Genomic DNA, 27,623 nt, shown 5'->3' on the forward strand with positions numbered 1-27,623 from the left:
CATTTCTGCCAACGAAACTTCTATTTCTTCTCTTTTAAGAACCTGCACTAAGGGATCCCAAATTAAAACCATTTTGATTTTTAGTCTTTGGCTTGACTTATTAACCCTTTAATGCTCTCATTTCTCATTAGCTTTGGGCAATAACAACAATTGGCCCCACAGTTTTTAATTATGAGTCTTTACCAAATGGTGGTTTAAAAAAAAAAGTTTGTTTTTTTTAAATTTGCAGTACCATCTATTTTTTTTTTTGGCCTGACATACTATATGTCAATTAACTGCTGTAAGTGTGTGGCTCAGTCAGGTTGTGTTAAGTAACACAAAATTTAAAACAGCATTACAACTCAAAATGTGGCCAACCAAATAGTTGAGCAAAGCAGTAAAAGAGCAATCAATCAAACAAAAATTGCTCAATGGGAATGATGATTCTTATTGTAGCGTTAATAGTTTTATAGAAAATAAAAGTGAGTTTACTTTCCATTTTCTCTACACATACAAATGCAAGAGCTTTCCTCTTTCCGGTTGTCTATTTTCACCTTATTTCTATAGCAATTAATTTATGACACATGAGGTTTCTTTTCATTTCTTGAGAGGCGGTTTTAACTGAATGTGTTGGCATGACATCAGTTTGTTAATGTGCCTGCAGTTTGATTGTTCTGTCTTCGACAGTGCGAGTGCGACACATATTGCTTTCTCGGAGTGCGATTGGTGCTGCCTCAAACACTCTTGTTTTCATGGGAAGAACGGTAAAGCTGAGGAAATGGGAGTTAGATTCATTTTTGGGAATCGGTAAAATCGATCGTAAGACGGTAAAGTGAATCTACCTTCATGATTTCGTCCAGTGTACATTCAGGGCGGGGCTTAGTCTTGAGAAGAATCAAGTTAACTGCCACAAAAGTCCCAAGCTCTGAAAATAGCTTGAACAAACTATCCTGTCTCGATCAGTTTAATCTTTTAAACTGATGGAGTGTGGTGCCACTGAGGGGTCTTTGTGTTTTTTCTGTTCTATCTGTTTTTAATTGTTTATTTGTTTTTATTTCTTGTATGACCTTTTATTCCTATTTTTATTAATATTATTATTGTTTTCATTCTCTATTATACAGCTCTATTATTTATTTTATTGTGATAATTTTACATCACTGTCTCCTTGGTTTTTATTGTAGGCTATATAAAGCACTTTGTAAACTTTGTTTTAAGAAAAGTGCTATACAAGTAAAGTTATTATTATTATCTGTGATGAACACTGTACATGTTGCCATTTTCTGGTCAGGGTCTGGTACAGCATTTATTAGGTTTAGCAGCCATAGATCCTCTCCACATTTAGTTGTAAAAATGAAGTAATCAAGAATAGGAGATAGGAGACCGAGACGGGTGAATCAATGATTCCCTTCAGCAACATTAACATCTTTTTTTTAAAACTTCATTAACAACACAGTAATATAATACAAATAATAGTACAGGGAGTATTGGAGAAAAATCACAAAAACACAAGCAGAAATAAAGTTATACGGTGTAAGAATATAAATAATACAGACATTAAGAGGGTGAATAAACAATATTGCAAATTAACTTAAATCATCTGACAGTGCTGTCCACAATGTTTCTCAGGAGATGAGAAAGCAACTTTAACGTCAGCAAGAAGAGTTCGAAACGGGCGAATCGTCCACGAGTCGCGCATTCAAACACAGCGGCTACCGTCAGCGCTGCTGGAGTCCGTCACTGAGCGGTGAGGTAAAAACGACTTGATAAAAGCAAATAACGATGTTTAGAATAACCCTGCAAATGACATCAGAGTGCTGTTGGTTTGGTATTTGAATCTACGTTACCGTTAGCTTGGTGGCTAGGTGCTAGCTAACGACACTGAGGTGACATCACAGACCGAGCCGACCGCGGCCTGGTTCTGCTGCTAGCCCGGTGATTGACAGCCTGTCAACTAGCAAGGTGGCTTATTTCATTTTGGACGACAGTCGTCTTATCTCTTCCGATGGGTTTTATTAGCAACGTACATGTCTGGAGAATTTGAGGCGGCAAGCCAACTAATTAGCAACCGCTTGTTAATTTTGGTAACGACTGCAGCAGAGAGCTGAGTGACCGTGAACCAACATCAGCATCCACAGTGTGGCCTGCGAGCAGCCCACAAGCTGTGTTAACATTAGCCAGCTATTCTTCCTCCAAACAGCCTTTGGTAATGTTGACAGGCAGTTGACATCTTTAGCGCATATTATTTGTAGTTAGCAAATGCGCAAACCATTCATTGTTATTTAGAAGTTGTCAACGTCAACAAGTCAGATGTGTTTTGATGTTGCTGTTTCCAGTACCAGTCATGATGCAACAGACAACATATTTGACTGTTTGGTTGCAGACAATGCTAGCTTTTGCTCTTTTTCTTTGAGTGTTTCAGCTGTGGTCAGAGAGAACACCACAGTGGTGGCATTTAAAGGGAAAGTCCACCCTAAAAATGAATTTACATCATGCTGTTCCAGTAGTTGTTTGTTGAACAGCAAAGTTAGTATCTACAAACACTGCTCAAAGTCAGAGGCTCAAATGTATGACATCATTGGGTGATATTTTGTTGATGGTTCACTGACAGTCAGTTTATTGTAGTGACTTTTATTTCAAGACAATAATTTGTTCTGTTATTCTCTGTGAAGTAGAGCATTATAGATTAATCGTTTGGTCTGTGAAATGTTGTAAATAGTGAAACCCATCGCAATTTCCTGAAGTGCAAGGTGATGTCATCAAATTGTTTTGTGATCAGCAGTCCAAAACTTCAAGATATTTAATTTGCTATCACAAAGAACAGGAAATCAGCAAATTCTCACAATAGGAAATGCACAGGTGTAAATAATAAATGACGGTTGAATCACATTTAGCTCCTTCACTGTAACTAAATGGGACACACGAATAGCTAAAGTCGTTAACCATTGTTAATGTTATAAATAACACCTGTGCTTTTCCTACTATGACAAGTGAAGTCAGAATGTCTGCTGTGAAAAAGGCTTGTTGAGAAGCTGGAACCAGGGAATCTTTGCTTGAAAAATTACTTGAATGATTAATCGATTATCAACATAGTTGCAGAATATTCATGTCTGTTTATCAGCTAATCACTTTATCGACTAATCATTTCTTCTGTGGAGCATCCCCAGCTCTGAGATTTGTCTCTAGATGCAGTCAGCACCACATTTTCATTTTCTAGTTTGTTGTCAGCTTAAGACATTATAGAAATAAATTCTGTTTTAGATTGCATATTCCCTTTAATGTTATTTTCACTTGTCTGCCCCACTGATATCACTTGACCCAAAGTCACCTGTGCCTCATTAGAGAATGTGAGTTTTTCTCATGTTCTTTTTGTGTCTCTCTCTCTCTCTCTCTCTCTCTCAGTCTGTGTTTATCTATCCTTCCGGCCACCCACACTCAGAAATGCTCAGAAATTGGCCCACAGCAGCTCCCAACCAAATAAGATTTTAGTCTACACAGTTTCTGCCCTTGACAGGTTGTTTTGCTGTCTCCCTCCTAAGATGATCACAAACACTCCCCAGAATCCTTTGATTGGATCTGCTTAGCTCCAGCACATTTTCTGTGTGAACGGTGATAATTAGTTTTATGATTCAGCCCATGAGGATTTGTTTAAGCCAAAACGTAGTTACACTTAATTGCAGTTTTTCCCTGACATGAGTAATACTAAATACATATGGAATTATGTGGCCACATTATTAGCATAAAGTGGTGATGTAAGCCTATTACGTTGATTATCTCATGCTGTAACACTCACTGCTAAAGCAGTGAAATAAACATGAAACATCCCAGGCTTAAAAAACAGACTTTGCCATCTATCTCATGTTGTTCATCTCTGTTTGAGATAGTCACAGCTATAATAGACGTCATTGTGCCTGCATCCCTTGTGAGTGAATTGGGATGCACTGCATAGTTGTGGTTAGGCAGCAGTGGCTGGCTGTGTTGTTTTTGCACAGCCCACCAAAGCACCCGTGAGAAGCCAGGAGGTCCTGGATCACCAGAGGAAGCCAGTGGCATGTACTCTACCCCTCTGGTTCTCAGGATGCAAGATGGGCTGATCAATAGGACCGCCTGCTTGCGTCTAGACTCAACTAGCTGCTTTGGACGATACCTCAAAGGAGAGGCTTGGATTTCTTGGGAAACTTTTCCTTCTTGTACACTGTAAATATTTTGCCTCCTTTACCCGCTCTCTCATGCTGCTTACTAAGTGTGTTTCCCCTGCTCAGTGCACACACCCCTGCTCTCTTGCCTTGCTGTTTGATCTTTGATGCAGGCCTGGCTGTTTAAAAGAATATCAAAGAAGGATGGCCTACTATAGCTTAACCTCACCAGCAGGACAAGTCCAGGCCTACTTTTAAGAGCTTGATTCACACGGGTTTAAAGAAAGCTTTGGTATGGTTGTACAGTCTTAAAATTGTAGTGCACAAACCAGAACATTAATTGTATTACCTGTCATTACGTCTGTATTAAAATGTCTCTAATATGCGTCACTGGTTTGAGTCTGTGTCTGAATCGATAACGTTATGGCTCAAGTAATCCTGTTTTGGCAAGTAGGTGTGTAATGGTAGATAGAGACATGGTGTGATATGTCTTTGTTTACTAATAGCCCTGATAGTGTCACTGCTTTGTCATGTGATTGTTGCTGTGGTTGAGGGTGAGGCAGCTGAGTAGCACATAAGAGCGAATACAGTCTCACATTAACAACACTTTTACTTGCTGAAGACTGTTGACGGAATTAAAGAGAGAATCTCGAAAAAAAGGATCAGTCACGGGTCTGAAAGGGATGATGTAACTGTGAATTTCTGTCCTCTTCTTAGTTTGCTCATTTAAGCAGTTAAACCTTACTCTCTGAATGTCTTCGCCACGCCACGCACTTTATCAACCTCTATTTTTCCTTCTCCCCCGGCACCTTTCTATTTACAGGTGAACGGCCAGTCAGCCAGCCAGCTCTCTGTTGCAATGGATGCCTGTGCCCGTATTAGAGGAGCCCCACTAAGGTCCAGGGCCTCAGTCCGGAAAGAGGTCTGTCTACAGGGATTCTTTATGCCTGCCATCACATCTGACATTTATTTATTACCCGGACAATTGCACCTGATATCAAAAAGCAATTTTTTGAAAGACAAAGTGAAATCAGATTTAGCTTGCACAAAGCAATGACTTCTGCATTTTCCTTCCGCATGTTATGTTGATGTTATGTTAAAAAGCAAAAGATCTGGTCTTGCCTGTTTGTCCGGTATTCATTAAGTATAATATACAGTATTTATATGAACTCTTTGATCATGTGCTTGTTGTTGCTGTTACTTCAGTCTCTAATGTGGTGAGGCCAGTTCAGATCTTCAATTTGTTTTTGAATATCAGACTGAATATAATCTGATTACCCACAATCCATGTGAAGGTCATGTGTAAAGGCAGGCAGATGCACTAAATACAGTTCTTTTTCTCAGTTATCTTTCATGCACGCTACGGTGAAGGACAAGCGCATACACATTGGTTTCTCATTAGGTTTGTTGGATGAACATATGCTTAGTGAAAAATACCCTGCGTGTGTGTTTGCAGACTGTGCGTGACAGCGGGGCGCAGTGTGTGAAGAACCTCTTTAGGAACAAAAAGGAGCTATGCAGCATTGGCTTAGAGCTCCCAGCCAGAGACACCACGAGACTGACAGAGGTTTGTCACACACTGACATCAGCGCAAACATATACAAAGCTTAATTAATGCCAAATCAAGAGATATTAATATTGACCATTGATTGTGCTCTTTCAGATTCATTTTGTGTGTCTGCCTGGTCAGTGTGAAGGGGAAGATGTCGCTCAACAGGTATGTTTTCATAATTGCATTATGGGTAAAGATAAAACACTGAAAGAATACAAATCCAGTCTTGATTTGGAAGTGATGGACACTGGGTCCGTTTAGAAGTGGTAACATAGAATAATTTGCCTTTGTTTTCTCGGTAGTTCTTGTAGTTAACCAGTTGAGCTCAAAGCTAACATGCGTCATCTTCCTCCTCAGGCTTTGTCATCCCTTCCAGCTGGGCTGTGTGAGCTACTCAGGTCCCTCCACGTTCACGGCCTCAAGAATGACGAAGTTCTGCTGCTCAAAGACACCCGCAGGCTGGCAGATCACAAGGATGCCGGGCCTCAGGTGGGTGTCAGACCTTTCATATTGAAGGAATGTGTTTGATCATCATGTTGAGTAAAGCAAAAAGTGGGCAGAAAGCAGGGAAGTGAGCGGGGTGAATAAGAGGAAGTAGTTTTTCTGTGCACTGCAGTTGGTTCCTTTAAAAAAAAAAAAAAAAAAAAGAGAAAAATGCACAAGTGGCTTGAAAGAAGTACTTAAGATAAAGCTTTTTTCCATAACATTCTGTCGCAGTAATTTTCTTGGAAAGGCTATCTTTATCTTGAAGCCAGGACAATTTTGGAGAATCATCTAGAAATAAGATACTTTACACCAGAAACATTGAATACACAATTGAATACTTTAATTACATACTGTTATATTTGATATAGATATAAAATGTAAATTACTTTTTAAGTGTGACATTTTTGTTACGTGTTCCTAAAATTCTTGTTGCTGTTGATGAAATTGTTTTCCCATTTCATGGCCTTGTCTGTCCCTGCGTGTAAACTAGACGTACTGAGTCTTTCTCACGCTTTAGAAGAATCACAGGTGGGACAGATAGACCAAGTTGTTGTCTTTTCAGCCCACGACTGTAACCTTGTCCTTCCTGGTCCTGTGGGTTCACAGGCCTTGCAGCTCACTCTGTGGTTTTGTTGTCCACTGCAGACGGTGAGACCTCCCACCTCTCTACATTACAGAGTGCCAAGTGATTTTGCATTCTGCATATGCAACATATCAACTTGCAGTCAAAGTGCAGACATAACAACCCACTTCCGACCCTCTTTCCTCCCTCCTGTAAGATCAGAATAAGAAAATTTCCCATGTGAATTATTTTTATTTTCAAAAGCCATGATCTTTTAAATTATCAGCTGGGCTTGTTTCCAAGTGATGCAGGACATTGTCACTTTGACAGTTGTATAGACTCTGCTTTCCTGTCGCTGTGACCAGTTAACCAGACTTCTACCAGTCTGTATTTCTCTTTGCCTTCTCTTCCTTCCTTTTTATTTTTCTCGCTTTCTGTCTTACTATGCTGTTTCCCTCTGCCTGCAGTGTTGGTTAAAGGCTGTGTGTGTGCTGAGGCACAACCCCAGCACTAGCGTCTACCCTCAGGCCACTGTAGCATCATTAGTGGGCTTGCTTGGGTGCTACGTGGCAGGAGTCCGCTATGCTTTGGAGCTACAGGCTCTTCAGAGGGGAACAGCTGAGTCCAGCCAGCCAGAGGAAGATGACACCAACCAGTCTGTCTCATCAATCGAGGATGACTTTGTCACAGCCCTGGAGCATCTTGAGGAGGACGACACAGGAGACAATTCCTGTAGGTTTAACATATAATGTGTAGTGGCATTTAGTAGCTTCAAGGCTCTTATGCAGAGAGAGAGAGAGAGTCTTGTGACCCCATCAGTTCAATAGAGATATTTTTGAAAAATACAAAATGTAGACATGAATTTAAAAGCCCTTTGTTTTTATACAGTCATAATTTATGCATTATTAATTAAATAAAAGTGGCAGGAATTTAATATCAGCACACCGTTAGATGGCAATAATAAGTTATGTTCTAGTTGGGTTACACTTTTTCCTCTACCTTTTGTATAATTATGGCAAAATGGATGAACTGATTTGTTTGTAGCCAGATTTCTTTTTGGATAACTTTTTGTAACGTTTATCTTTTATCCCCTCTTTGTATGTATTTTACATAATCGGTTTTCTCCCATCTCTCTATGTCCACAGCTTCCTATCGCCATTTTAAAAAACGTGATGTGGCATCACAGACAGTCCCAGCCCACAAGAGACGGAAGGAATTATCAGGCTCCCGCATTATCATAAGCTCGTCTTCGAAGAAGTATTCGGCCAAGCATAGGTCAGGTCCAGATGTATCTGTGACAGTGCAGAGATCATCAGGCATGGAAACCCAGTGGACCTACTGCAGTCCCGGCGCCCGTCTCCCCTCACCTTCGATTCATGTCAGTGAATCTGAGGAGTCCGACTGCTCCAGCCCCAGCCCAATCATTTTCCTGGATGAGGTGGGCTACCAGAAGAGCCTGCTGGCTAAGCTGGACATCCCCCAGGTGCCTGGGGGCCCCAGAGAGCGAGTTGAAGATTCAGACTCTGAAGTCAGTGAATTCTTTGACAGTTTTGACCAGTTTGATGACCTGGAGGAGCTGAGCTCAGAGAGCTGCACTCTCACACTGCCTCTGGATGCCATCAGTGCCCCAACCACACAGAAGAAGTCCGCTGAGTCCAGCACCAGTGGGTCAGCATCCAAATATGTTTCTAGAGGCTGCTCGACAAAGGGTATGAATCCTCACCGCTTTGACCAACCCACTCTCCCAGCCAATGTGAAAAAACCCACTCCTCTAAAACCAGGTTCTCCCTACTCACTCCACTCAGAGGTGCCTGACTCCCCTCGACCAGTGCAGACCCCCTCTGAGGACAATGGTGGCCCACTCTTCAGTCCCATCAGCTCCTCGGCCTTCAGCCCCCTGGTGGACTCTAGTGGAACACTGGAATACTTCTGGAAGAAAGATGAAGATGGACAGGACAGCTCAGAGCTACGTAAACCTCAAGATCTCTGTTCTTTATATAAGACTTATTCAGACTTTGCCAGCAGCCTGTCGAAAGAAATTCTGGGGTCTGTGTGTGGCTACCAGTCTGCCGTTGACATTAGTGACAACAAGAATCTTAGCTGTGTCTGCCACAAGGAATTCAAGAACCCGTCGGGCTACCTGATGAAGCTCTCAGAAATCCAAGAGACTGTAACAGTGGCCAAGCTGCAGAAGAAGTCCCAGTCTCTGAAAGATGGCATTCAGAGGTTTGCCACCGACCTTGTGGAAATGAGTCTGGGCAGCGCTTTGCGAGACCTCCAAAAAGGTGTATCCTCCTGTACCACTACCCTCTGTCACCTAGCTGCCAGGCTCACCTCTTCAGTGTTTCAGATGGCCTTCCATGAAATTGGCATGCGCCACGCCTATGTGTTGAAGGAACGAGCAATCAATGGGTTAGCTGGCTTCCTAGTCGGGGAGGCTGTGTCTGGGGCGCTGAAAGAGTTCCTGACAGTGAAGAAACAGATTTTCCACAACACAGTGACACGTTTTGCGGCTGATCTGGCTGAAGAGCTGGTGTTTGAAGGCATAATGGAAGTGTGTCAGTTCTCCCACCCCTCAACCCCTCGCACCCCTAGTGATTGGTCCTTTGGCCATGAGGAAGAGGAAGAAGAGGAGGTTGTTTCCTCCTATGCTTCAGACTTGTCTGAGTCCGTTATCCAGGAGGCCTTCATAGAGCTCTCTCAGGCTGATGTTGCCTTCACTAGCCAAGCGGCTATCAGTGTGTCTCTGGACAACATCTGTTATGTCAGTGCAGAGAACACCAGCACTCACACCTGCAGTACCTTTGCTAACCAGCAGATTTTCAGTGCCAGCTCAGCTGCAGTGGTCCCAGGGCCCTCAGGAGAGGATGCTACCTGCACGGTGAAGAAAGCTCTGTTTACTGTGTCAGGCATGGCCAGCTGTATTCCTGTGCCCCAAGCGGGACAAGCCCTCTCCCACGTCCAGGATCCTGAGGAGACCTGCCAGAATAAGTCTAGCTTGCCAGATACCTCACAGGTCAGCTCCAAAAGAGCAGCAGTATCTTCCTCCGATAACACCACATCTACACAACCTCACCTTTACAGCCATGGAACTCAGACCCCCATAGGAGGAGAGGACTCCTCCCAAGGAAAGTCATCATTCCAAAACTTCTCTGGCAACATGGTGGATATGATCGTAACTGAGGCTTGTGAGCTAATAACCGCTTCTAAGATGAAGAAGAGTTTTGGTGAATGTGCTGGTTTCCTTACGAAGACGATCGGAAGCCAAAGGGGCTCTTCTTCTAAGCAGGATACGGTTGATTATGAGGCTCCAGATTCCCCTTCAAAGCAGGGAGCTGATAGAGAGAGTTTCAGATATGACTCTAGAGATTCTGGGTATGATAGGAAGGGCGTCTTTGTTGAGCAAGTAACAGACCTCAGCATCCCTCACATTTCCTTTCAGACAGGCTCTCAAAGCCAAGGGAGAACCAGCTGTGAGTTGGAGCCCCGGACCCGAGGTGTGGCTGAAACACATCCTGTGATAATGGATACTCTTGATGTGCCAGGTACAGAGATGGGTGGACAAAGGAGGATATCTGTTCCTGGGGATGACTCGGCTCCAAGCTCCGGGCAAAAATCTGGTGGGACTCCTGGCACCCCTCCTTCCACCCCTCAGCAGCCCAGTGAGGTGTCTAAAGAGAAACAGATAAAACAGTTCTCAAAGAAGCTGAAAAGCAAGCTGGCCAAGGAGTTTTCCCCTGCTACCCCGCCTCCAACCCCTCACGATCAGCCCGAGCCAGGCCCAGGGCCAAAAGACATCAGCCCTGAGGCAGACAAGGCTGAGTTCATGCTCAAACTGATGAGGTCTCTTTCTGAGGAGGCAGATGGCAATGAGGATGAAGAGGAGGAAGAATTGGCAGAAGAGGGTGGTGTTGGTGGCACTAACAGATGTTTAGAGACAGGAGGTGGCCGGCATGAATTGAACCAGATGTCCGCTCGCAGAATGTCTAACAAGGAAGCTCTCCATTATGCTGAGCGGTTGGCTTGTCACATTGTCTCCATGGCAACAGAGATGGACACCCTGGGAGTAGCAGAGGAGGAGGGAGAGATGAGCAAGGGCAGCGAGAGGAGGAGAGACAGCGTGGCTCAGTTCTCAGAGCAAACCCTGAACACCTTATGGGTGTATGCGGGGGAGGTGGCGGGAGAGGTCATCAATGACGTGAAGAGAATGGTGAGCTCCGCACAGCAGTGTCCATATCACAGGGCTCTCAGAAGAAGAAGCTTGGACAGGTCTATCTCTGAATGTTTGCATTACCACCACCAGCACCAGTCTCAAACCAGTACAGACCAGAACAGAGACTGGAGAGTAGGGAGACTGGCTGAGCAGTGGTCTAACGACCTGATTGCCTCTGTCTTGCGGTCTCCCACCTCCACTTCAAGCACCATCTCCAGCTCCAGCTCCGGTCTGTCCTCGGAGTATCCCAGCTGTGAGAGTGTGACAGATGAATATGCTGGCTACCTCATCAGGGTGCTAAAAAAGGAGGGAGGCAGTAGGGAGTTGGTCCTAGATCAGTATGCCAGCCGTTTGGCTTACCGCTCCATAAAACAAGGCTTGGCTCATGCCAGTCGCAAGATCAAACAGAAATCCTCGAGCACCCGCCTTCACTCCTCAAAGTCCCTGCCAGATGAATGGAAGGCTTCCAGTAGTGAGGCCTCATCACCCAAGGACAGAGCAGAGTCAGTGGCTTGTCCCCCAAGTGATGATGCTCAGTGTTGTTGCAAGGACTCTGAAGAGCAGGGCCAGAGGGAGTACATGGATCTGGTCAACTTTGCAGAGTCCTTAGCATACAACATCACCTGTGATGTCACACGCAAGCTTCATCTTTCCTCTGTGCGACTGCCGAAGTCTCTCACTGACCCATGTCTTTACAAGAAATCCAAACTTGAAAACATGGCAGAGAATCTCATCAGGAACTCCTTCTCCTGCCCTCTGTTGTCCAAGGAGGGTAAGAGCAGGCATTACCACAGCACTGGAAGCCTGTATGATGGAGGCTACAGCAGTAGGGTGATGCAGGTCATCGAGCATTATGCCAGGAAAATAGTTGATGACACTCTGAAGATGAGCCTGGCTTCAGTTGGACATTCATCCCGGGACCACCAGAGGGCCCAAGGCCAGGACAGACACTCTCACACCCAGAGGTTGTCTGAGGGAACAGCACTGAGTCAAGCCCTAGGGGAGAGGACGTGCCGTTACTGTCAGGTCCAGGAGTGCCCCTACTGCACCAAACTTAGCAGGCACCACCACCAGCCTGTATTACAGAGGAGGAAAAGGGGGCAGGAATGTCAGACAAGGGCTGAGCGGCTCTCCGGCCTAGAGATCCCCAAGATCCATATTGACCTGGACCACAGGGCAGCGTTCGCGGAGGAGATGGTCTCAATGGCAATGGAGACAGCTAAACGTGAGCTAAGCAACACCAGCCTTAATGCCGACAGTGGCATCGGCCATGATGGAACCAGCTACGCAGAGAGCCTAACTGCTGAGATCATGACCTCAGCCCTGTCCAACATCTGCCAGGCTGCCAACATCAGGTACACACACCAAAATTCACACCAGCGGTAGCTTTTTATTCACATTCTGACTGTCAATATGTTCCTCTCATCATTGTGCAAACTTATCATTTAAGCAGGTTTGTTTAATTGTAGAGATACACCGATTGCAATTTTCTCGACCGATTCCGATTTCCTTTTTTTCCTGCTGATTCTGAGTTTGGCCGATTCCATTTTGGTTTCTTTTTAAGAACTATAATTGACAGCATACACGAACATTTTTATAACTTTTCTTGAATGGAAAATTCAATTGTATGTTCATAATAAAACATCGTTCATATAAAACATAAAACATGAACACAGTATTTGGTTTTCTAACTATATGATGAATTTTTAAGTTCGTTGAAGTCAACTCAAAGTAAAATACTGATAAAATATTCGTCAGTGGTATAGATGAACCCTGTTGGGTACCACATAGTACCTTCCCACCCTGTTTTTCACCTATAATATTTTGTAATTACCTAAAAATTATTTCTTTTAGTGTAATCAAAAAGGACTTTACTTATATAGCAAATATCAACTCTCATGTCACGGTGTACAGGTTTTTCACTCTGCTCTACTTATTTGGTCATCATATCTATATTAATATTTATCAGCTGTATTAATTCAAATGTACTATTTTATATTTTCCCCTACAGATTGAAACACACAGCAGGATTCATGTCAATGTCAAATAATGAGAAATAGGTTAAATTAAATATAATATAAACAAAAACGGCAGCAGTATTAACAGCAGAGCCACACTTCAGTTGATTTTGAATAAAACATTAATGTCAGACTTTTCTTTAAAAGGTAAAATCACCTGGTTTCAGATAAAATGTGTGTAAACAGCTGAACACGTCCCGGCGTGTAAACTCCATATCTATATCTATATCTATATAGACCGACTCACCATCTATCCCATCTTGAGCAGACCCAGGATGGTCCGGGTGTAGCCTGTGTTCAGGCCGCTGTCTGAGCCCTGCCTGTTGGTGGTTGTGATGATAAAATGGGTAAATTAAACAAAGTAAAAACTGCAGCAGACATCCTGTAACATTTCCAGTCGACGGTGAGTCTCTGCTGCTCTCAATCTGACATATGAGACTGATCGCAGCTGGTCACCAGTTGTGGCCGATCAGCTGAAAACCGTCCGTTTTCGATCAGTGGCTGATCGATCGGTGCATCTCTATTTGATTGCCTTTTTATTGATTGGTCAATCAAATGAAAAACTGGTCCTTTTAAAGCTGCTAGAATTTTACATTTGCTTCTCGCCTAAACTTTACCATTTTATTACAAAGAGAAGATTGTCCTCATTAATTTAATCTGGAAAATTCGCATAAATTCTGAAACTCTCACCTGTTTATGTCCTTCCATCTCCTTGTGCATGTAGCTCTCCAGGCAGGGAAGCCACTGAGTCCACCGTGTCCCAGCAGTTGAGTGTGGGAGATGACAGTCTGGGCAGCTGGTCTAACCTGAGCTTTGAGGATGAGCATCTAGATGACAACAGCAGCTTCCTCCACCTCAGTGACAGGTATACAACCACTACCTATCTTCACCCAAACAGTATATCGCATACCAAATATCCAGTAACTTGTAGAATACACTGATGCTCTTACCTTTAGTCCCAATATTGTGCTGAAGTAATAAGTAATAAACACCATTGCACATTATCAGACATGTAACTAACTTATCTGATGAATATAGATATATTGGTGTAGGCGTGTAATCAATCAAAAGTAGGAAGAATTTTTCAAGCCTGCGCTTTTTGTGTTTTCCCAGTGTTTCCCAGAAACACAAGTGTTTTGATTTGATGACAGCTGCTGTTGCCGTCATCTCACAGGAGTCAGGGTTTTCCAACAGAAAAGCAACAACAGGTGGCAAATGTTACTGTCTCAGCCACATATCACACTGTGTTGCTATATTTGGTGTTTGCTTTACATTTGAACAAACTAATTTCAGGTTTATAAAATACTTTTCAAGAAAACATAGGATATAAGCGAAAATTAAAATTGAATTTAGACAGCGGCACATGTTAGGATCTAACATGCAGATTAGTGCAGAAACACGCTTTCATTGCTGGTGTTGAGTCTGTTTTTTCGCAGGAGTCTCCGATGGTTGAGTCTAGATGGCAGGTTTCCCAAGGTCAGCACATGGCACAGTGTATGGTTTGGGAGTCTCACTTAGACTTCACCGCCAAGAAGCAATTTTCTATGATTTTCCCAAATATTGCGTTATATTTGAACTGTCTAATGGATATGTTGTTAAAGACTTTGTGTAGCAGTCTGTGCAGCCAAGTGCTTCGGACAAAGTTTGTGAAATACACCACAAGGATGAGGACCAAGTAGTAGTTGTGACAGATTTGGCCTTGTCCACTCAGATGGACATGACCACTGTGTATGTGTATGCAGACAGAGACAGAGAGAGAGAGCGAGCGAGAGTGGGAACGAGTGAGTGAGTCTGAGTATCAGCCCTCTCAATGACATGGTCCCACACAAGTCTCCGGTCTCTGGGAAATATGCTGTTGACATTTCTGGCAAAGGTTACTATCTCTATGGAAGCAAAACTGACAACATTTTAGATTCTTTCCCAAGATACTGAAAGAACACAGTGTTAGCAGCTAGTTATTTTGGCCATCAGGGCCAAGTTAATGTATCATAATATTTTCTAAAGGTGTGTCTTTGAGTGCTCTCTACACTTCAGGGTCTGTTTCTACAGGAACAAAGTCTGCCATGTGTAATTCATTCGACTCTCTTCAAAAAGCTGCTGCAGTCATATCCGCTCAGCAGATGAAATAACGGAAGAAAACAAAACACCTTCAAAAGCTTATCGAGACACTGAGCATGTTGATTGATTAAATGAACAAGCTCTCACCATGTGTCATCCACTCAAACCACAGGGAGAAAGCTTTACCTTAGGTAATGCAGATTAATGGAGTTATTTTTAGATATGAGAAATGTTCTTGCCTTCAGCCTCACTGTGGGTGCTGCACGCCACACTGTACAGGTTCCAGCCAGCAGGCTAATCATTGACTAATTACAAAGAGAGTGTGTTGTTGTGCTTCTGTTGCCAGCTGGTTGTCCTGGTGGAACCCACAGGATTAACGGGCTTATGCGAGGACAAGAATGTAATGATCTCACATCTTAGGCCTTTAGCAACAAATTGTCTCGATCAACATTACAGATGATTGAGTGGGATTTATGATGGAAAAATCTGCATCATTTGGAGAATCCTCCTCTGTTTTGAACCTCATCTGACATTTAGGCTGCATTCACAGGTTGTGCGGAGGTGTGGGTGTGTTTATTTGTGCTTTAGAATGTAACCACTATGAAACAATCAGAAAATGTTTTATTTCGCTGATTCACTGCTTTGTTCTTGCTACCGCCGCTCCCTCTCTTCATTCACTCTCTAGCTCGCTCCACCGACGCTGCGCTCTCTCTCGCTCATGCCCTCAGCCCGCTCACGCTCTCTCCCTCTTTTATTCTTGTCTTTTTAAAAATGAGTCAGAAAGCTGACAGAAAAGTCAACAAGTAAACAAGGTTCTTCTTCCCGTGGGCGTCTTCGGCCCGATCGCCCGGCTTTCGTGATTGGCCACTGCTGTGCAGTGTGATGTTGGATTGCGTTGGACGGAGTTGGATTGCAAAAGTTCATTCTGGTTCAACTTCTTGCCGGACGACCGCTGTGGTTTTTTGCTGAACCCCATGCGGTCCCCACTACCGCAGCCTAAACACACTACCCCCATTCAAATTAATGGGAGGGCTGCCGTTTTTTCCTGCATTGCTGGATTTGGTGTGAATGTGGCCTTAAAGGATGAGTCCAAATGCCAGAAATATTCATCAGTCTGAGTTTGATACTGTTTTCTTTGTTTGTTTTTTTGAAGCCACATGATAACTGCAGTCAATATGGCGGATGTGATGAAACTGTTTATTATATCCTGATCTTTGCTTAGCTCTCATGTGAAAATGTCCTTCTTAGCAGATAGCCACTGTCAGTATTATAGTGGTGTGTTACCTGCCTTCTCTCTCCAGCAGCAATGGGAACAGCAGTAGCTGGAGCAGTCTGGGTCTGGAGGGGGAGGCGTGTGAGGAGCGCATGTCATTCTCCCCCTCTGACAGGTCGGTCAGCAACTGGTTCACATGGCTAAGATTCTGAAATGCCCCGTAAGACCTGGAGGTTCATCTAGAATGGAACAAAGAAATAGTTGTAGATTTTACTATGAAGCCAAAATGAAGTAAGGAAGCGTGTTACAGATCCATCAGTGGAAAATCTCGGCACTGAATTGGAATCAGAGAATTGCTTCATCATATGAAAGTGATTTACAACATTGTTCAATGGTATTTTGATTTATACTTTGTCTCATACTAGGAACCACCAGCTCTAAATATACAGTAATCTTAGACTTTTGGGCCCTACTGTAAATAGGCTTGACATGGCATATGCTTCTAGATGCTAATGTCAGCATGCAATGTATTGCTAAGTTTTACTGGGTCTGCCTTACTTGCATGTAATTAATTTGGTTGCTTAACAGGATAATTTGTAGTGTTACCATATTTTAGGGGTTCTTGTCCTCTTTGCATTAATGCTATTGAACAGTGTAAACCCTCCAGTAGGTCCAGATAAAGTGCTACTGCCTTCAGTCTTTCAGGTTTGACGTTAAAGGCCCCCATTTATTAAAAAAAAAGAAGCACTGCAGCATTGACAAATTTAATCTGTACTGCCAGCCATTTATAAACATACCATTGTTTTCTTGGGCTGGTGAATATATATGCATTTTTTCCATCCAAGCAGCCACTTGTTTCAATGTAGTACTATTAATCAACATGTTAATCATTCACTCATAGGAAACTTCAATATCTTCTCAGGTTTAGACTCAGATATTGTACAGTGATCTTTAACTTCAGTCTCTTTAATGCATCAGATTTTAGATACATAAAATCAGGATATGCCAGAAATTCATTTATCACCTTGTTTACAGACAGATTAAATAAATGTATCCCCAAGGGGGGAAAAAATCTTAAATGCAAATATAGCCAGAAGTGTCAGTGGATGGAGGCCAAGCACAAAGGGCAGTCTTCAACGTAATATGACCTTCAGAAGAATATGAAAACATGCCACACGCATAATTGGAAAGTTTGAATTGGCCATCTGGGGATTTGAGCCTTTGCATCCTCAGACAAGGTGACTTTCTGACTGCGCCACTGGGGAGACATGGTTTCCACACACCTTCTTACAACTTGAGGGAGTGACATCACATGTGCCAGACTGGGGTACTTTTGTCTGTTTAAACTTAAAACGCTTGCAGTAGTCAAAATGTTGGTGAGCAAATTCTGAAAAAATCACACACCATTCTGCTGGTTTTGGGTGTATTGTCAGATATTTTGGTGAAATTTATTTAAAAATTAGATGAAATTAAAAATCAAAATACAAGTTACAGCAAGATATTGACTATCACTGTGGACTCACCATTTGACTGATCTGAACATCTTTTGAAACACTTGATATCTACCATCTACAGATTATCTATTTCAATTTTGGTAGCATATAAATGAAGACTTGTGGAGATATAGATGTTAATTGATTTTGCATATTTTGAAAATTATTACCAAATCAATCAATCAAATCATCATTACCAAATTTTATGCATAGACTTGAGTCATCAACTTAGTTTGTGCAAACCAAATTTCGTACGAATCAATGCAGCCTATTACGAGATATAAACTTTCACATTTGTGGCGCCCCCTAGTGTCAGAGTATCCTATGACTCTGTAGCAAAGCTCAGAACTAGCATCCTAACATGCACCAAGTTTGGTTACAATCGCTTAAGCCACTTTTGATTTATGAGTGTTAATGTAAAATTGAATGTAAAGTCACAGTTTTAAAAATGTATAATTTCAAAACAGTTTTTCGAAAAATTCGAAAAACTACTTTTTTCCGGCTCAGTCCAGATATGCTGTGTACCAAGTTTGATGGTTTGTACAAAATTCAAAATGGCAGAAAATCTAAATGCAAATAGGTGTGGCTTATATGGATAGATAAAGAAAAACTAAAATAAATAAATAGATAAAAATTGTTTCTGAGACTTACGATTCAAAAGTTATAGGCAAAAAAGTAATATTTGTTGTTATAGTGCCACCATTGGGCCAATCGGTATAATTTGTTGTGGGTGAGATTTCCAATTTATCTGCCAAGTTTGGGAACTGTAGATGTTACGGTTTCTGATACCCATACTTTTAGGGCACAAGAAGAAGACGAAGAATCCCAACAAACATAATAGGGTTCCAGCAGCTTTGCTGCTTGGACCCCTAAAAATAATCAAAAATGCAAAATCAACATGGCACATGAATTCAGTGCTGTTTGTCAGCTGACCCCCAGTTCTCAGAAGTCAAAGCTTTCCACAGAAATCTGAATGGACCAGCAGGACAACTCACAGCATGATCAGCACTGACAAAATACAAACAAAATATGCTTTTGTAGTGGAGATGAAATCTCAAGCAATGATATCGATACTGGTCTAACAACTGAAAACAGCAGTTCCCTAGAACGTAGCAAAACTGTTACAAAGTTCTCGGAAAAGGGCTAGAGCTTGCAAAACTACTGATATGGTCCTTTTGTTTTAACCCTTTACTGTCCAAAGAGAAATGCCACTGTACAGAAAGAGAAAAAAAAATGTCTACACTGAACAGTAACATAAACCCAAATCCACATCTATGTGAAGCAGTGTACAGGACTGGTGATCTGCTATTAGCTTGTCTGTAGTGTTGCTCAACATAGAGTACAACACAGTATGATTGGACTATATGACATATAAATGGTATACCATGGTCTTGTGGTATATATAACAAAAGATATACTATGAGACTACATGAATTTGTCATATTTTTGCAATGTTTATACTGTGTTTATACAGTGGTAGCTATCTGTTTAATATCTCAGTGTATCAGGCCATTGTAGGCAATGTTGCAAGTCAGTCAGCTAGACAGCAATATTGGATTTTTATGGTTTTCCATCAAAGTGATGAAGTACCTTGATTTTTCTGGTCTTTTATTCACTATATTAGACAAAAAAGGAAATTTCTGTCTGTTTTTTGCAGAAAATGCATTTTATCATGATATAAATCAATACGATAATAACTATGTATATAGCACTACTCAAAAATAAAGTTACAAGTGCTCTACAGTAAAAACTAAAAAGTAAATAAAAACTAAAACAGGACCCTAAAGCAGGAAGTCTTGTCACTCTTAGTGACAAAGTGATATTTTGGAACCATTAGCAGGGCCCTGCTACAGGATCTCATATTGCTCTATAAAATCACAGTGATGGGGCATGTCTACACATCACTCACAGGGTGACATCACCTGACACAGAGGATGAGCTAATAGAAGATGACCAGCTCAGTGCTCGCCATTAGGTGGCAGGTTTCTCACAGATTTAAGTTTTGTGGTTTAGTTTCTTCTAAACATGACAATTAGAAATAGGGGAAAACAACCAAAGTGGCTCCATATACAGTCAAATAGGCTGCATTAGTCAAAGCTACAGTATGTCAGATGGGTTTAAAACATTTTTGATAAAATATACTACCGAGGCAAACTTGCTATAAGCTGCTGGCTAATGTTGTCCACTGGTGGGTTCGTACTCTTCTAGCACAGATGTTAACAGCAGTAGATGATAGTTAAAACTAAATGTATACTTGTATTGTCTGTAATGCATGAGTTTGTAGTTGTGGCTGTCCTGTCTCTCTTAGTTCTTAGTCCTCCTCATGACAAAGTCATTGCTGCTTCATGATCCTATTCATAAAAACACTGAATGTGAGAAGCTTTCCCTAGACATCCTCCTGCTGCAAAGAAAATGATATCCTTATATCATATTGAGCAGAGTCTTAGTGTCTGTAGCCGTGGGCTGTGTCAACAAGACTGTGATTAACAATCTTATAAAATGGAGAAATGACTGTTTACCTGTTGGCACGTCACACAGCAAATATTTGCACAGTTGACATAATGGATATTGAGTAGATTTTCAGGATGGAAAAATCAACTTTCACACTGATCAAGATGTACTCTTAGTCATTGTGTCTTAACTGACAAAATACATTAAGCAGACAAGTAAATTTACTGGAATATATAAAAACATTGACTGGAAATATGCAGCATAGTTTCCTCAATCTGTCTAAGATGTCAGGATTGCTTTGATTGCAGTGCTTGTGGCTTGTGATATCCTGCTATGCTTATTTCAAAGTCTGTCTGTATGCATGCCGTTAGCTTTTGCATGCTTATTGTGATTTGTATTTACTTTAATGCAGTCTCATCTGCCTCGCTATTTCTCCCTTCTCACTAACCTGCGTGTTATTTCTCATCCAACAGTGACAATACAGAGGACAAGGAGACTGAGGTCAAAGAGGAATCCAGTGGTAAGAATCTTTTACTCTCTGCAATTTTACCTTTTAATAGGTTAGTGGTAATGCTGGGTTTTTCTTATTCAATAACAGCTATTGTGAACAAAAAGATCTTAAAATGACCGATTTTGGCAAAACAAAACAAAAAAAAAAATCCAAAGCAGACAGTTTAACTTAACACACTTTTGGCAGCAAAGGGAAATGGGGAAAAGACAGAGCCCTCTCCTAATTTGAGGTCTTGCTCTCTCCACTCCTTAAGATTCAGAACAGTTGGTCTTGATTCTGGCTGTGTGTGTGTGTGTGTGTGTGTGTGTGTGTGTGTGTGTGTGTGAGAGAGAGACTGTCTGAGTGTGTCGTAGCCGGGGATTTTACCACCCCCATATTCTGCCACACTAATGCTCATTCATCCTCTCCACTCCCTCCACAGACACTCATTCTGCCTTATGTGCGTGTGTGTGTGTGTGTGTGTGTGTGTGTGTTTGTGTGTGTGTGTGTGTGTCAGACCAGAGCAGCCCCCACTGGGGGGGGGGGGGGTGCTCCTCCTAGGTCTGTTGGAGTGTGGGAACCCAGGAATGAGCAGAACAGGGCTGGGGGAGCAAATGACTGCAATGCAATTTTATTCATATTGCCCAATATCAAAAATCACAAATTTACCTCAAGAGGCTTTACAATCTGTACAGCGTTTGACACGCCCTATCCTTACACCCTCAATTCAGGTAAGAAAAAACTCCTCAAAAAATAAAAACTGTAAAAACAAAACAAAAACAAAAACAAAAGAAACCTCAGGAAGAGTAAGGAGGAGGGATCTCCATTCAGGACAAACAGGAATACAGTAGATGTTTGTACAGAATAAGCCAAAATAGCAAAATTACAATATGGAAAATCTGGATGACAATATTATAGATAGATTGTAATCTCACAAATAAGAATGTGCATTCAGGAGGAAGTTGAAAAACTTCCAGATGCCACCAAACTGGTAGGACCTGAGTCACTGCATTTAATTAGGCCAAGAGTTGAAATATAGCGAGAGAAAAGCAGTGGACTAAGAACAGATCCCTGGGGGATTCCATATTTCACATGAGAACATTTAACTGGAGAAGAGGAGAAACACTAATGTGCAACTTACGCATCTTATCAATGTTGAGAAGCGCCAGAATGACGTCTGTAAAAAAGGAAAAACAGCTGGAAGCAGTCAGTAGAAATCTATGAAAGATTAATGACTAATGATTAATCATGAATTAACTACGTTTCTCTGTGCTGCAGGGACTCTCTGTGTAGACAGGACTCAGGTACAGGCCTCCAGGACTGCACTGGTCATAGTGAACTCAGATGTCAGGGACCTCTGGCATGGCCCCCAGTACGTGACCCTCGACCCTCAGCTCAGGAGCATGCTGCAGTGGGTGGCAGCCTCCATGGCCGACATCCCTCAGATCCAACTGAGTCCTGACAGAGAGCTCCAGCAGGTGATCATGAATGTATTCATTAACCACCTCCTCAAACAAAGGTTATATTGTGTTTTTTTGTTATTTAACATAAGACCTGCCTAAACTAAGCCAGATTGTTTCAATGAAAGAAGTCATTCTTTCCATGGTTGTTGATGTTGGATGAAGTTGGCTTTGCTGTAGGGTTGGGTATCGTTTTGATTCTGCTTATCGATTGCAGTTGTTATTGATTCCCAGTTTCAGTTCCAATATGGTAAAAAAAAAAAAGAGATCACTTGTTTAGATAACAAAAATATCTTTATTCTTTTAACCATTTACTTTGACTTTTACTGTTTCATTAAAATAAGTCAACTTAAAGTCTTTTTAATTGAACATTCACAAAGTAAATACATACAATAAAAACGCATGATCCAGTCAGAACATACATTTTCTTGTGGATGCTGTGGTGTTTGATACTCCTTAGTTTTCTCTTTAGTCATCTTTCCCTTTATTGCCAATGACACATGGGCTAGGACACTGTAAGACATCAAACACTTAACATTCTCACAGATCGACGTCGTGCTGCCTTAAATATTTGGTCAAATTTGATGTGCAACCTGATTTACAGCTAATCAGCTTCCGACATGCATTGCACTTTGCCAGGTCATTTTCATTAATAAAGTGAAGCCACACTTTTGAGTGTTTACCGCAGTCCATCTTTCACTACTGTTGTGACGTTAGCCATGCCTGCTCGTATGTAAACAAATCAACACACTTGCATTGATGCATGACCTAGACAGATCCTGGCAGATAGCCACGTCCTCGCAGATATGTAGCCTTTGTTTGCAATAATAAAGGATTAACAGACAAGCAGAACCGAAATTCAAATTCTTTAACGGGTACGCAGCACTTGGCATTTTCCCAACCCTACTTTGCTGTGGAGACAAACAGCTGGACACCACCAGCTGTTGCAAATGTCAAGTTAAAAAAGTTGTATAATAATTATAGCGACCCATTTGTAAAATGTCCTGATATTTCTTGCTTTCCTGTACAGTGAATAGATTAATCCTGGTTTCCCTGCTAGAAAAATTGCTCTTTAATTTTCATGCTAAGTTGATAAGCTATCATAAGATATCAGTTTGGTGAAAATGCTGTAGTGAATTATAACTATGTGCCATTTCAGCTCCCAGCAGTGGTCCAAAGGCTTCGGGAGAGGAAGTGGAGGGTGGGAGAGCTGCTGCACATCCTGCTGCGTTACTGTGAAGAGAGTCAGTCACATAGTCACTCTCAGCCCAGAGAGGAGGCACTCCAGGCGGATAGAGAATGTCACCGCATCCCCCTCTTCCAGTGGCTCCTGGAGCACGCCTAGGCCCTCTCCTCTCCTGTCCTCTCCTCTCCTCTCCTCTTTTCTCCTCTGTTCTCCTCTCCCCTCCTCTCCTCTCCTCTCCTCTCCTCTCCCCTCCCCTGTTCTCCTCTGTTCTCCTCTCCCCTCCTCTCCTCCCCTCTCCTCCCTTCCAAACAGGGCTTGCAAACTCCACGTCCCATAGAGGGCGCCATACAAATCAGCTGATCTTACTTACACTCATGAATGTGGGCGGTGTGTGTTTTGCATTGCATGCTGCAATCAAGAGTACTTCTGTTGTATTTTGTTTTTCTTTCCACCTTCTGTTTTATTGTTGCAGTTTTATGATTTATCGGGCTGCATATATCACATGTTGATTTAGTGAGCTGTCTCCTTCGCCCACCTTCACTTCTGAACACCTTGATACCATTGTGCTTGAGCTACAGAAAGAAAAGGACCAGAGAGAGAAAGAGAGAGAGAGAGAGAGAGAGAGAGAGTGACCCACCCCATGTGTTGCAGGCAGAGACAGAAAAGCAGCGAGTTGAGAGAAAGAGAATGTGTTTTTTGTTAGGGAATCCCCATAGCTGCTGGGCGGATGATGTCATCAAACCCACAGCTCACCTCTGTGGTGGTGTTTCCACATATTAAGAAAGCAACTGTGCGCACGCATACACAACACACCACACCTTGCATTATCAGTGCTAGAAGGAATCTATGATGCACTGACACAAACCAGTTAGTCCCCATAGTGTTCTATTATTGTATTAAATCACTCCGAATTACTGTACTAGCTATTCAGTTTGCTCCAGTGAAGTGTTTCTCTGGAGCACTAAATGAGTTAAATGCTGTTGTAATGACTTATTATATTTGACAGATATGCTGCCATACACAGAGACTGACAAAACACTATTAAAGTTGTAAAACCCATATCTATATATTTTAGTAAATCATACTACACTGTAATTTAGTGTTGATGATCAAACAGGCCATTTGTTTGGCAATAGAGTGATGAATACTGCTCGAAGAAGTTGCCTCTTGCCAGTATTGGTATTCCTGTTTTATCTAATACTGTAACAATGCTTGCCTAGCAACAATCTCCATGGTTATCAAACTTAGTAAAATACCTAGAGTGGATGATGTTTACTAGGGTGGTCGATATTTAGAAAAAGTATATTTTTTGAAGATAGAGTATGTCTAATCAGACATGAAATGCTGCTCAAAGCTATGAAAGAAGCCATGATCTTGGCTTCATGTTGCCAAACATTGCTCATACGATGACTCTCCTCCCCTGCAGTCAGTAGTATGTGTTCTGTCTGTGTCAGTGGCCTTTGTCCAGCTCGTGGAAGATCCAGTGACGCAGATCGTGGATCTGTTAGTAATAGTAATTGGAGGTCTGCATCTCCAAAACCACAAGCTTAACAGCAACTGCATAGCTCAACCCTGGAATCACACATTCTGTCACCCACGCTCCACAGTCACCTTGTGGAGTGAAGGAGTCTGAATACCACAACTTCCACAAAATACGCCCCCCTCCTCTCACACACGCCCTCGTTACTCACCAGCCCCATGTGTACGTCTACACGCACAGCACTACCAGCTACTTGCTGAGATGCACTTTTTTTTTTTTTTTTTTTTTTTTGATTTAGCACAGGAGAATTTGGGCATTTCCAGCCCTGCCCTCAGACCTCTCCTGGTCGCCTTTGTGAATTTATGCCCATCATGGACGGCCTGCTCTGCTGCCAGTCGAGTTCAACTGCAGCGAGTTAACGTACATGCACAACACCCAAAACCCCCCATGCCCCTCCCCCAAAGAAAGATTATTGGGATACATTTTGATGTTTGTATTTATTTATTATTCTTGTTTTAATGAGGGACCTAAAGGATGAGATGATGCTGCGCGGTCCTCAAATTTCCTATCAGGACTTTCCTTCTTGAGTTTGAAACACTGTAACCACAGCCTTGCATCTGTTGCTATAAAGTAAGTGTCGGTGGTGTTCACCTGCATGGCTGAATCTTCATTGACTTTTTTAAGCTCAACATTCTTCTTCTTAATGTACCGGCCTACACTAATTGAGCTGCAGTGATTCGTCTGTGTCCACACTGCCTAACAGTATGCTATAGGCCTCTGCAGATGCCTTGTCTGTTCCTGCTTAAATCTCTAGGCTGCCAAATGGTCATATAATCTTAAAGGTGTTTGTCCTGTTTGATTTGTTTACATGCAAAAATGAATATATCACAAAATCCACTCTTAAAAAAAAAAAAGAAGTGATACCCATGTTATGCCTACTATTGAGAATAATAGTAGAAAAGAAGAAAGTGAAGTATTAACCTGAGAAGTGAGGGAGAGTTTATATCCTGGTTTACATTAAAGGAATGTATTAAGAGTCACAGGCTTGACACATGAAGAGAGCGCATCGCAGTGTACAAATTCTCTCCCAGTGTGAATGTTTTAGTCGTTGAAGTAGGACTCCCCCCCCCCCCAGTGCCCATACCTCTCATTTACTTTCTTTATCTACTTTACATTCCTGTGCATCCCAGATGACCTATATTGTTGTGTTTGTGAAAGCTGGATGTGTACCTGCAAAGACTCGACTCCATTTAGAAGCAGATTTGTTTTGCTACTGTTGTTCCCAGTGTTACTTTCTGACTCTCTCTGACCACAGCCAGGAGAAGAAAAAAAAAAAAGAAAAGAAAAAAAAAAAAAGATGTACCTCACATCCACTCACTTCTGTATTTTTTCCTGCTTCCTTGTAAAATCCTGCCAAATAAAGATATTTAATAAATAATGTACATGTAAGTTATATAATAGTGAGTTCACTACTTGTTCTCCCTAGTGGCATTGCTGAATAGTTTACACAGTCTAAGCTTGAGGTCAAAACTCTAAATTTGTTTATGTTGAAGCTTGGTGTGACAATAAAGCTTTTTCATGTGCTCTTATATTTTTGTCTGCTTTAAATCAAGAAATCACAGTCTTATACCATGCTAAATATTGTTTTACTTTGTCAATTTCACAGAAATCAACTTAGTTTTCCTTTTACCTTTTGCTCAATACAAAAAAAATGATTGGCTTTGCAGAATATTATACATTTTGTTATATATATGATAAATAGATTAATATATTAACAGAAAATATAATTGAAAATAACATTAAAGTCCCCTCCACTCAATATGTGATATTTATTGTTACTTAACTTTGAGCTTGACTGCAGAGTGTGACACTAAAAGGCTTCTTACATGTTAAGCTGTTGAAGGAGGAAAGTTTCTCTGTGCTCACCTTAAATCTCAGTTTAAGACGTGGCCTTGGAGCAGGATTTGTGACATCACAGTTAATTCAGAGCCAGTTGTGGTCCAGTACGCAGCTCACACGAGTGTGATGTGGAAACCTGAAGCCTCCAGTGCACAAACACTGAGAATGGACTTTACAGTGAAGTAGGAGACATCTTGTGTCCAACAGTTTGAAATGAAAAATATTTGCATATTCAAAGATTGAGGATTTTTCAAGGAGGAAGATGGAGCAGTCGTTTTTAAGGATTCTAATGAGGTAATTGAACTTATGTGGAAAAACATCAAAGACACATTATTCAAAGCAGAATATATCTGAAAAATATGTCTGGAGGGAATCTTTAATCATTTAAGTCTTATCAAGCAAAGATGTCAAACACTCACTGGTCCTGTCCTTTAAAGATGTGCAGCTTTTCTATATTGGATATTTTTGGACATTTTGCAGTATATTCTTCAGTGATGGAAAGTAACAAGTACATTTACTCAAGTACTGTCCAATTAACAGTTATGAGGTACTTGTACTTTCTTGGAATATTTCTATTCTACGCTACACTTTATCAGCTGCACTACATTTCAGAGTCAAACTGGTTACTTTGCAGGTTAAGATTTTACATTATATATTAAACTGAGTTGTTAAACTGAGCTCCACTTCAACCAGCTGCAACATTCAAGACAACATTTAAGCTTAAATGTTAATACATCAAAAATAATAATATAACACTCTGAACGGGCTGACAATGAATGTTATATTTTGCAGATAATACTTGCAGGACTTTAACTTATAATGGAGTATTTTTACACTGTGATGTTACTACTTCACTAAGAATTCAAGTACTTCTCTCAGCACTTATATCCATACACTTCACTGACAGTAATAAAAAATAATTGTCTTAGATCAGTAATGAAAGTAATCCT

General features: G+C 41.6%; 1 protein-coding gene across 8 annotated transcripts; it reads left to right on the plus strand.

Moving 5' to 3' along the window:
- Positions 1-1,621: 1,621 nt before the first annotated feature.
- akap11 (A kinase (PRKA) anchor protein 11) lies at positions 1,622-26,363 on the plus strand. Of its 8 annotated transcripts, none has more exons than XM_067604158.1 (13): positions 1,628-1,723; positions 3,379-4,173; positions 4,936-5,034; positions 5,569-5,679; positions 5,776-5,829; positions 6,022-6,153; positions 7,180-7,444; positions 7,858-12,280; positions 13,668-13,808; positions 16,303-16,389; positions 20,632-20,678; positions 21,927-22,126; positions 23,268-26,363. In XM_067604158.1, exons 3-13 carry the CDS (start codon positions 4,972-4,974, stop codon positions 23,451-23,453), a joined length of 5,709 nt encoding a protein of 1,902 aa, XP_067460259.1. In that variant the 5' UTR covers positions 1,628-1,723; positions 3,379-4,173; positions 4,936-4,971; the 3' UTR covers positions 23,454-26,363. The 8 variants fall into 8 exon arrangements, with proteins under 8 accessions (XP_067460257.1, XP_067460263.1, XP_067460264.1 ...); XM_067604160.1 differs by having other exon boundaries at positions 1,682-1,723; positions 3,969-4,173; XM_067604157.1 differs by having other exon boundaries at positions 1,684-1,728.
- Positions 26,364-27,623: the final 1,260 nt, after the last annotated feature.

Source organism: Thunnus thynnus, chromosome 11 (assembly GCF_963924715.1).
Source record: "Thunnus thynnus chromosome 11, fThuThy2.1, whole genome shotgun sequence".
NCBI lineage: Eukaryota > Metazoa > Chordata > Actinopteri > Scombriformes > Scombridae > Thunnus > Thunnus thynnus.